This window comes from Telmatherina bonti, assembly GCF_933228915.1.
Source record: "Telmatherina bonti genome assembly, chromosome: 14".
Lineage (NCBI taxonomy): Eukaryota > Metazoa > Chordata > Actinopteri > Atheriniformes > Telmatherinidae > Telmatherina > Telmatherina bonti.
The window spans coordinates 38,943,990-38,956,383 of NC_136612.1; the positions used below are offsets into that span (position 1 = coordinate 38,943,990).

The 12,394-nt window shown below is 47.6% G+C and overlaps 1 protein-coding gene across 1 annotated transcript in view; it reads right to left on the reverse strand.

The window, feature by feature from the left end:
* Window positions 1-2,701: 2,701 nt before the first annotated feature.
* The window catches only part of LOC306765705 (integrin alpha-3-like), a gene marked incomplete at both ends in the record, with an annotated part of 175,611 nt that continues 165,918 nt past the window's right edge, over window positions 2,702-12,394 (reverse strand). Inside the window, 3 exons of the mRNA XM_079253190.1 lie at window positions 2,702-2,812; window positions 2,946-3,071; window positions 3,136-3,234. Of these exons, the coding sequence (XP_079109316.1) occupies window positions 2,702-2,812; window positions 2,946-3,071; window positions 3,136-3,234 (336 nt within the window). The remainder of the gene's footprint in view (window positions 2,813-2,945; window positions 3,072-3,135; window positions 3,235-12,394) is intronic.

A 12,394-nucleotide genomic window follows, 5' to 3' on the forward strand; every position in this document is an offset into this window, starting at 1 on the left:
TCTACGGAGGAACATGGGATCTAGGGAGGAACTTGGGAACTATGTAGCCTCTACGGAGGAACGTGGGAACTACGGAAGAACGTGGTTTCTAGGGAGGAACGTGGGAACTATGTAGCCTCCACGGAGGAACGTGGGAACTACGGCGGAACGTGGGTACTACGGAGGAACGTGGGATCTATGGAGGAACGGGGGAACTATGTAGACTCTACAGAGGAACGTGGTAACTATGGTGGAACGTGGGATCTTTGGACGAACGTGGGAACTACGGAATAACGTGGGATCTACGTCGCCTCTATGGAGGAACGTGGGATCTACGGAGGAACGTGGGATCTTTGGAGGAACGTGGGAACTATGGAGGAACGTGGGAACTATGGAAGAACGTGGGAACTATGGAAGAACGTGGGATTTGTGGAGGAACATGGGAACTATGGCGTAACGTGGGATCTACGGAGGAACATGGGAACTATGGAGGAACGTGGGAACTACAGAAGAACGTGGGATCTACGTCGCCTCTATGGAGGAACGTGGGATCTACGGAGGAACGTGGGATCTTTGGAGGAACGTGGGAACTATGGAGGAACGTGGGAACTATGGAAGAACGTGGGAACTATGGAAGAACGTGGGATTTGTGGAGGAACATGGGAACTATGGCGTAACGTGGGATCTACGGAGGAACATGGGAACTATGGAGGAACGTGGGAACTACAGAAGAACGTGGGATTTGTGGAGGAACATGGGAACTATGGAGTAACGTGGGATCTACGGAGGAACGTGGGAACTACGGAGGAACGTGGGATCTACGGAGGAATGTGGGATCTATGGAGGAACGTGGGATCTACGGAAGAATGTGGGATCTACGGAGGAACGTGGGAACTACGGAGGAACGTGGGATCTACGGAGGAATGTGGGATCTATGGAGGAACGTGGGATCTACGGAAGAATGTGGGATCTACGGAGGAACGTGGGAACTACGGAGGAACGTGGGATCTACGGAGGAATGTGGGATCTATGGAGGAACGTGGGATCTACGGAAGAATGTGGGATCTACGGAGGAACGTGGGAACTACGGAGGAACGTGGGATCTACGGAGGAATGTGGGATCTATGGAGGAACGTGGGATCTACGGAAGAATGTGGGATCTACGGAGGAACGTGGGAACTACGGAGGAACGTGGGATCTACGGAGGAACGTGGGAACTACGGAGGAACGTGGGATCTACGGAGGACTTCCTGACTTTAGGGGTTGTTTTTGATGAGAGACTAAAACCACTTTCCTCTCTCTGGTTCTGATACGTGTGTGTTCTCTGGATATTGTTCTGTGTTCTCGTGTGTTTGTCCGTCCTGCACGCTTAAAAGAAAATGTCAGCGCTCGGTCCTGATGGTCGCTGCAGGAGGTTTAACCTTCATGTGAAATACATCTGTACTTTCTGACCATAAACACATCACTGTAAACTGGTGGATGATAAAGCACAGATACAGTTTAATGTCTTTCATGACAGGAACGTGCAGACTCATGCCTTCAGGCTCTGTCAGAAATTCCCAACTGTACAATACACAAAGCAACAGTATCTGAAAGCAACACAGCAGATTGTTTTTTACTGTATGAGGAGCAATGAAAGTATCGAAACACTGAGTCCAGCTGCCATATTTGGTCCTGACAAAATCCCAGACTGATCAATTCCAGATCTATAATCATTGGTTCCTTCAATCAGCTGGAAATGTTCACACACAGAAACCGATCGTGGTGTCCTGGTCTAGTTTGGTCTGATATAGTCCAGTGTGGTCTGGTTTTCATCCAGTTTGGTTTAGTTTGCTGTCATTTTGTCCAGTCTGGTCCAATTTGGCCCAGTTTTAACTACTTTAGTCCAGTTGTGTCTTCTATGGTTCAAGTTGTCCACCTTGTCCAGTTTGGTCTGGCTTCCCATCCTGCCTTATTTGGTTTTCATCCAGTTAGAGTAATTTAGTTACATTAGGTCTGGTTTGATCCAGTTTGGTCTAACTTTTATCTAGTTTGGCATCATTTGGTCACGTTGGGTCCAGTTTGGTCAGGTTTTCATTCAGTTTGGTGTCATTTGGACTAATTTGATTTAGTCCGGTTTATTCCTGTTTTCATTTGCTTTGGTCTAGTTTGCTACGGTTTACTGATTCTGTCCAGTTTGATCTAGTGATGCCTGGTTTGGTCAAGTTTGATCCATTTTGGTGTAACTTGGTCCAGTTTGGTCCAGTGTGGATCTAGTTTTGTCCAACTTGGTCTGTTTTTCACAGTTTTTTTTTTATCTAGTTTGGTCTGCTTTGGTCCATTTTAGAGTAGTTTTCATCCTTCTGGGTCTAGTTTGGTCAAGTTTGGCCCACTGCGGTCTGGTTCAGGGTGTGTTTCCATGGAGACTGAGAGTATCTTAGTGGGTTTGGGGCCAGGAAGTGACCCAGTGTTTCTGTGATTTCCACTTTCTTGACAAGGTCACCTGGTCAGGAAACCATCAGCATCCACCTGTTTTGCGCACATTTACCCACAATTCTCCTGTGGTGCTCTGCTGTAGGCCACGCCCACTGACACACAAAGAATCCACACTGCAGAGAATGCAGCCACCAATGACCAGGTAAAGCTGGTAAACAGGTGAGCAGGTAAACAGAAGAGCTGAAAGCAGAAAGCAGTCGGTAAACGGTGAATCACAGCGGGCCCTGTGGAAGCACCATGCCCAGCCTCAGAGCTCCTCAGTCAGCCGTTGGTTCTCAGATGGCTGGCTCTTCCTGTGGGCCTTCTGGGTCTGGGCCTCGTACATCTCCCTGGTGCTTGCTCTCCTGAAAAACCCACACTGAACAGAGGAACATGAGGATAGCTAAAACACATGAAAATAACCAGAACTTGGCTTCAGGGTCCTAGACTTTGGTCTGTGCTGGACCCTGAAACCAGATCCCGGCTTGACCAGGTCTGCCGGCCAAGCTCACCTTCGAGAGCAGTAGGCATATTAAAGCCAGTAGTAGAACCCCAGCAAGGACAGACACTATAACAATCCACAGAGGGGCACCAGAGTCCATCTGCAGTTCAGTCTCTGGATGAATGAGGACCTGGAACTGCAGGCAGAGGGTTGGAGATTAGGAGACCAGAAACACCGAGACAGGATGTGATGTCTCTCACCTCTTTGCTCTGAGGTTCCATCCTGATGGCGGGCTTGTTGGTCTGCAGCCTCAAGGTGACCTGGCCTCGAACCAACACACTTCTCGCATCACTGTAATCCTTAAAAAAAAAGACGTTGTGACTGGGACACGACTTTCTGTGGCCATTCAAGGGCAGAACCACGTCAGATGCCTTGAAGATGTCCGAGGAAAACTTTAATTTATAATGTGAGATGTCTAGTATCTACAAAAATCTACAAAAATCATCCTGAAAAAAAACAAAAGGAACTTCACCGCTAGATGGCAGCAACTGGTACCGACAACTTCACCACAACATGGCAGCAACTGGTATCTACAACTTCACCGCTACATGGCAGCAACTGGTATCTCCAACTTCACCGCTAGATGGCAGCAACTGGTATCTACAACTTCACCACTACATGGCAGCAACTGGTATCTACAACTTCACCACTACATGGCAGCAACTGGTATCTACAACTTCGAAGCTAGATGACAGCAACTGGTATCTACAACTTCACCGCTACATGGCAGCAACTGGTATCTACAACTTCACCGCTACATGGCAGCAACTGGTATCTACAACTTCGAAGCTAGATGGCAGCAACTGGTATCTACAATTTCAACGCGAGATGGCAGCAACTGGTTCCGACAACTTCACCGCTACATGGCAGCAACTGGTATGTACAACTTTACCGCTAGATGGAAGCAGCTGGTATCTATAACTTCACCGCTACATGGCAGCAACTGGTATTTCCAACTTCACTGCTACATTGCAGCAACTGGTACCGACAACTTTCCCGCTAGATGGCAGCAACTGGTATGTACAACATGGCCACAATATGGCAGCAACTGGTATCTAAACTTTACCGCTAGATGGCAGCAACTGGTATCTACAACTTCACTGCTAGATGGCAGCAACTGCTATCTACAACTTCACCGCTAGATGGCAGCAACTGGTATCTAAAACTTCAAAGCTAGATGGCAGGAACTGGTCTCTACAACTTCACCGCTACATGGCAGCAACTGGTATCTACAACTTCACCGCTCGATGGCAGCAACTAGTATCTACAACTTTACCGCTAGATGGCAGCAACTAGTATCTACAACTTTACCGCTAGATTGCAGCAGCTGGTATCTACAACTTCACCGCTACATGGCAGCAACTGGTATCTACAACTTCACCGCTACATGGCAGCAACTGGTCTCTACAACTTCACTGCTAGATGGCAGCAACTGGTCTCTACAACTTCACTGCTAGATGGCAGCAACTGGTCTCTACAACTTCACCGCTACATGGCAGCAACTGGTATCTTCAACTTTACCATTACATGGCAGCAACTGGTATCTTCAACTTTACCATTAAATGGCAGCAACTGGTATCTACAACTTCACAACTACATGGCAGCAACTGTTATCTACAACTTCTCCGCTAGATGGCAGCAACTGGTATCTACAACTTCGAAGCTAGATGGCAGCAACTGGTATCTACAACTTCGAAGCTAGATGGCAGCAACTGGTATCTACAACTTCACCGCTACATGGCAGCAGCTGGTATCTACAACTTCACCGCTAGATGGCAACCACTGGTACCGACAACTTCACCGCTACATGGCAGCAACTGGTATCTACAACTTCACTGCTATATGGCAGCAACTGGTCTCTACAACTTCACTGCTATATGGCAGCAACTGGTCTCTACAACTTCACCGCTACATGGCAGCAACTGGTATCTTCAACTTTACCATTACATGGCAGCAACTGGTATCTTCAACTTTACCATTACATGGCAGCAACTGGTATCTACAACTTCACAACTACATGGCAGCAACTGTTATCTACAACTTCTCCGCTAGATGGCAGCAACTGGTATCTACAACTTCGAAGCTAGATGGCAGCAACTGGTATCTACAACTTCACCGCTACATGGCAGCAGCTGGTATCTACAACTTCACCGCTAGATGGCAACCACTGGTACCGACAACTTCACCGCTACATGGCAGCAACTGGTATCTACAACTTCACTGCTATATGGCAGCAACTGGTCTCTACAACTTCACTGCTATATGGCAGCAACTGGTCTCTACAACTTCACCGCTACATGACAGCAGCTGCTATCTATAACTTCACCGCTAGATGGCAGCAACTGGTACCGACAACTGCACCACTACATGGCAGCAACTGGTATCTACAACTTTTCCGCTAGATGGCAGCAACTGGTATCTACAACTTCACCGCTACATGGCAGCAACTGGTACCGACAACTTTCCCGCTAGATGGCAGCAACTGGTATCTACAACTTTTCCGCTAGATGGCAGCAACTGGTATCTACAACTTCACTGCTAGATGGCAGCAACTGGTATCTACAACTTTATCGCTAGATGGCAGCAACTGGTATCTACAACTTTACCGCTAGATGGCAGCAACTGGTATCTACAACTTTATCGCTAGATGGCAGCAACTGGTATCTACAACTTTATCGCTAGATGGCAGCAACTGGTATCTACAACTTCACAACTACATGGCAGCAACTGTTATCTACAACTTCTCCGCTAGATGGCAGCAACTGGTATCTACAACTTCGAAGCTAGATGGCAGCAACTGGTATCTACAACTTCATCGCTAGATGGCAGCAACTGGTATCTACAACTTCACCGCTACATGGCAGCAACTGGTATCTACAACTTCACCGCTAGATGGCAGCAACTGGTACCGACAACTTCACCACTACATGGCAGCAACTGGTATCTACAACTTCACCGCTAGATGGCAGCAACTGGTACCGACAACTTCACCACTACATGGCAGCAACTGGTATCTACAACTTCACCGCTAGATGGCAGCAACTGGTACCGACAACTTCACCACTACATGGCAGCAACTGGTATCTACAACTTCACCGCTAGATGGCAGCAACTGGTACCGACAACTTCACCACTACATGGCAGCAGCTGGTATCTACAACTTCACCGCTAGATGGCAGCAACTGGTCCCGACAACTTCACCACTACATGGCAGCAACTGGTATCTACAACTTAACCGCTAGATGGAAGCAGCTGGTATCTACAACTTCACCGCTACATGGCAGCAACTGGTACCGACAACTTTCCCGCTAGATGGCAGCAACTGGTATGTGCAACATTAACACTACGTGGCAGCAACTGGTATCTACCACTTTTCCGCTAGATGGCAGCAACTGGTATCTACAACTTCACCGCTATATGGCAGCAACTGGTATTTCCAACTTCACTGCTACATTGCAGCAACTGGTACCCACAACTTTCCCGCTAGATGGCAGCAACTGGTATGTACAACATGGCCACTACATGGCAGAAACTGGTATCTAAACTTTACTGCTAGATGGCAGCAACTGGTATCTACAACTTCACCGTTACATGGCAACTGGTATCTACAACTTCACCGCTCGATGGCAGCAACTAGTATCTACAACTTTACCGCTAGATGGCAGCAACTAGTATCTACAACTTTACCGCTAGATTGCAGCAGCTGGTATCTAGAACTTCACTGCTAGATGGCAGCAACTGGTCTCTACAACTTCACCGCTACATGGCAGGAGCTGATACGTACAACTTTCCCGCTAGATGGCAGCTGATGGTATGTACAACTTCACCGCTACATGGCAGCAACTGGTATCTTCAACTTTACCATTACATGGCAGCAACTGGTATCTTCAACTTTACCATTACATGGCAGCAACTGGTATCTACAACTTCACAACTACATGGCAGCAACTGTTATCTACAACTTCTCCGCTAGATGGCAGCAACTGGTATCTACAACTTCGAAGCTAGATGGCAGCAACTGGTATCTACAACTTCACCGCTAGATGGCAACCACTGGTACCGACAACTTCACCGCTACATGGCAGTAACTGGTATCTACAACTTCACTGCTATATGGCAGCAACTGGTCTCTACAACTTCACTGCTATATGGCAGCAACTGGTCTCTACAACTTCACCGCTACATGGCAGCAGCTGCTATCTACAACTTCACCGCTAGATGGCAGCAACTGGTATCTACAACTTCACTGCTAGATGGCAGCAACTGGTATCTACAACTTCACCGCTACATGGCAGCAACTGGTATCTACAACTTTACCACTACATGGCACCAACTGGTATCTACAACTTCACCGCTAGATGGCAGCAACTTGTACCGACAACTTAACCGCTACATGGCAGCAACTGGTATCTACAACTTCACCGCAACATGTCAGCAACTGGTATCTACAACGTCTCCACTACATGGCAGCAGCTGGTATCTACAACTTCACCGCTAGATGGCAGCAACTGCTACCGACAACTTCACCGCTAGATGGCAGCAACTGGTATCTACAACTTCACCGCTACATGGCAGCAACTGGTATCTACAACTTCACCGCTACATGGCAGCAACTGGTATCTACAACTTCACCGCTACATGGCAGCAACTGGTATCTACAACTTCACCGCTACATGGCAGCAACTGGTTTCTACAACTTCACCGCTACATGGCAGCAACTGGTTTCTACAACTTCACCGCTACATGGCAGCAGCTGGTATCTACAACTTCACCGCTAGATGGCAGCAACTGGTACCGACAACTTCACCACAACATGGCAGCAACTGGTATCTACAACTTCACCGCTACATGGCAGCAACTGGTATCTCCAACTTCACCGCTAGATGGCAGCAACTGGTATCTACAACTTCACCACTACATGGCAGCAACTGGTATCTACAACTTCACCACTACATGGCAGCAACTGGTATCTACAACTTCGAAGCTAGATGGCAGCAACTGGTATCTACAACTTCACCGCTACATGGCAGCAACTGGTATCTACAACTTCACCGCTACATGGCAGCAACTGGTATCTTCAACTTTACCATTACATGGCAGCAACTGGTATCTTATACTTTACCATTACATGGCAGCAACTGGTATCTACAACTTCACAACTACATGGCAGCAACTGTTATCTACAACTTCTCCGCTAGATGGCAGCAACTGGTATCTACAACTTCGAAGCTAGATGGCAGCAACTGGTATCTACAACTTCACCGCTAGATGGCAACCACTGGTACCGACAACTTCACCGCTACATGGCAGTAACTGGTATCTACAACTTCACTGCTATATGGCAGCAACTGGTCTCTACAACTTCACTGCTATATGGCAGCAACTGGTCTCTACAACTTCACCGCTACATGGCAGCAGCTGCTATCTACAACTTCACCGCTAGATGGCAGCAACTGGTATCTACAACTTCACTGCTAGATGGCAGCAACTGGTATCTACAACTTCACCGCTACATGGCAGCAACTGGTATCTACAACTTTACCACTACATGGCACCAACTGGTATCTACAACTTCACCGCTAGATGGCAGCAACTTGTACCGACAACTTAACCGCTACATGGCAGCAACTGGTATCTACAACTTCACCGCAACATGTCAGCAACTGGTATCTACAACGTCTCCACTACATGGCAGCAGCTGGTATCTACAACTTCACCGCTAGATGGCAGCAACTGGTACCGACAACTTCACCGCTAGATGGCAGCAACTGGTATCTACAACTTCACCGCTACATGGCAGCAACTGGTATCTACAACTTCACCGCTACATGGCAGCAACTGGTATCTACAACTTCACCGCTACATGGCAGCAACTGGTATCTACAACTTCACCGCTACATGGCAGCAACTGGTTTCTACAACTTCACCGCTACATGGCAGCAACTGGTATCTACAACTTCACCGCTACATGGCAGCAGCTGGTATCTACAACTTCACCGCTAGATGGCAGCAACTGGTACCGACAACTTCACCACAACATGGCAGCAACTGGTATCTACAACTTCACCGCTACATGGCAGCAACTGGTATCTCCAACTTCACCGCTAGATGGCAGCAACTGGTATCTACAACTTCACCACTACATGGCAGCAACTGGTATCTACAACTTCACCACTACATGGCAGCAACTGGTATCTACAACTTCGAAGCTAGATGGCAGCAACTGGTATCTACAACTTCACCGCTACATGGCAGCAACTGGTATCTACAACTTCACCGCTACATGGCAGCAACTGGTATCTACAATTTCAACGCGAGATGGCAGCAACTGGTTCCGACAACTTCACCGCTACATGGCAGCAACTGGTATCTACAACTTCACCACTACATGGCAGCAACTGGTATCTACAACTTCACCACTACATGGCAGCAACTGGTATCTACAACTTCACCGCTACATGGCAGCAACTGGTATCTACAACTTCGAAGCTAGATGGCAGCAACTGGTATCTACAATTTCAACGCGAGATGGCAGCAACTGGTTCCGACAACTTCACCGCTACATGGCAGCAACTGGTATGTACAACTTTACCGCTAGATGGAAGCAGCTGGTATCTATAACTTCACCGCTACATTGCAGCAACTGGTACCGACAACTTTCCCGCTAGATGGCAGCAACTGGTATGTACAACATGGCCACAATATGGCAGCAACTGGTATCTAAACTTTACCTCTAGATGGCAGCAACTGGTATCTACAACTTCACTGCTAGATGGCAGCAACTGCTATCTACAACTTCACCGCTAGATGGCAGCAACTGGTATCTAAAACTTCAAAGCTAGATGGCAGGAACTGGTCTCTACAACTTCACCGCTACATGGCAGCAACTGGTATCTACAACTTCACCGCTCGATGGCAGCAACTAGTATCTACAACTTTACCGCTAGATGGCAGCAACTAGTATCTACAACTTTACCGCTAGATTGCAGCAGCTGGTATCTACAACTTCACCGCTACATGGCAGCAACTGGTATCTACAACTTCACCGCTACATGGCAGCAACTGGTCTCTACAACTTCACTGCTAGATGGCAGCAACTGGTCTCTACAACTTCACTGCTAGATGGCAGCAACTGGTCTCTACAACTTCACCGCTACATGGCAGCAACTGGTATCTTCAACTTTACCATTACATGGCAGCAACTGGTATCTTCAACTTTACCATTAAATGGCAGCAACTGGTATCTACAACTTCACAACTACATGGCAGCAACTGTTATCTACAACTTCTCCGCTAGATGGCAGCAACTGGTATCTACAACTTCGAAGCTAGATGGCAGCAACTGGTATCTACAACTTCGAAGCTAGATGGCAGCAACTGGTATCTACAACTTCACCGCTACATGGCAGCAGCTGGTATCTACAACTTCACCGCTAGATGGCAACCACTGGTACCGACAACTTCACCGCTACATGGCAGCAACTGGTATCTACAACTTCACTGCTATATGGCAGCAACTGGTCTCTACAACTTCACTGCTATATGGCAGCAACTGGTCTCTACAACTTCACCGCTACATGGCAGCAACTGGTATCTTCAACTTTACCATTACATGGCAGCAACTGGTATCTTCAACTTTACCATTACATGGCAGCAACTGGTATCTACAACTTCACAACTACATGGCAGCAACTGTTATCTACAACTTCTCCGCTAGATGGCAGCAACTGGTATCTACAACTTCGAAGCTAGATGGCAGCAACTGGTATCTACAACTTCGAAGCTAGATGGCAGCAACTGGTATCTACAACTTCACCGCTACATGGCAGCAGCTGGTATCTACAACTTCACCGCTAGATGGCAACCACTGGTACCGACAACTTCACCGCTACATGGCAGCAACTGGTATCTACAACTTCACTGCTATATGGCAGCAACTGGTCTCTACAACTTCACTGCTATATGGCAGCAACTGGTCTCTACAACTTCACCGCTACATGACAGCAGCTGCTATCTATAACTTCACCGCTAGATGGCAGCAACTGGTACCGACAACTGCACCACTACATGGCAGCAACTGGTATCTACAACTTTTCCGCTAGATGGCAGCAACTGGTATCTACAACTTCACCGCTACATGGCAGCAACTGGTACCGACAACTTTCCCGCTAGATGGCAGCAACTGGTATCTACAACTTTTCCGCTAGATGGCAGCAACTGGTATCTACAACTTCACTGCTAGATGGCAGCAACTGGTATCTACAACTTTATCGCTAGATGGCAGCAACTGGTATCTACAACTTTACCGCTAGATGGCAGCAACTGGTATCTACAACTTTATCGCTAGATGGCAGCAACTGGTATCTACAACTTTATCGCTAGATGGCAGCAACTGGTATCTACAACTTCACAACTACATGGCAGCAACTGTTATCTACAACTTCTCCGCTAGATGGCAGCAACTGGTATCTACAACTTCGAAGCTAGATGGCAGCAACTGGTATCTACAACTTCATCGCTAGATGGCAGCAACTGGTATCTACAACTTCACCGCTACATGGCAGCAACTGGTATCTACAACTTCACCGCTAGATGGCAGCAACTGGTACCGACAACTTCACCACTACATGGCAGCAACTGGTATCTACAACTTCACCGCTAGATGGCAGCAACTGGTACCGACAACTTCACCACTACATGGCAGCAACTGGTATCTACAACTTCACCGCTAGATGGCAGCAACTGGTACCGACAACTTCACCACAACATGGCAGCAACTGGTATCTACAACTTCACCGCTAGATGGCAGCAACTGGTACCGACAACTTCACCACTACATGGCAGCAGCTGGTATCTACAACTTCACCGCTAGATGGCAGCAACTGGTACCGACAACTTCACCACTACATGGCAGCAACTGGTATCTACAACTTAACCGCTAGATGGAAGCAGCTGGTATCTACAACTTCACCGCTACATGGCAGCAACTGGTACCGACAACTTTCCCGCTAGATGGCAGCAACTGGTATGTGCAACATTAACACTACGTGGCAGCAACTGGTATCTACCACTTTTCCGCTAGATGGCAGCAACTGGTATCTACAACTTCACCGCTATATGGCAGCAACTGGTATTTCCAACTTCACTGCTACATTGCAGCAACTGGTACCCACAACTTTCCCGCTAGATGGCAGCAACTGGTATCTAAACTTTACTGCTAGATGGCAGCAACTGGTATCTACAACTTCACCGTTACATGGCAACTGGTATCTACAACTTCACCGCTCGATGGCAGCAACTAGTATCTACAACTTTACCGCTAGATGGCAGCAACTAGTATCTACAACTTTACCGCTAGATTGCAGCAGCTGGTATCTAGAACTTCACTGCTAGATGGCAGCAACTGGTCTCTACAACTTCACCGCTACATGGCAGGAGCTGATACGTACAACTTTCCCG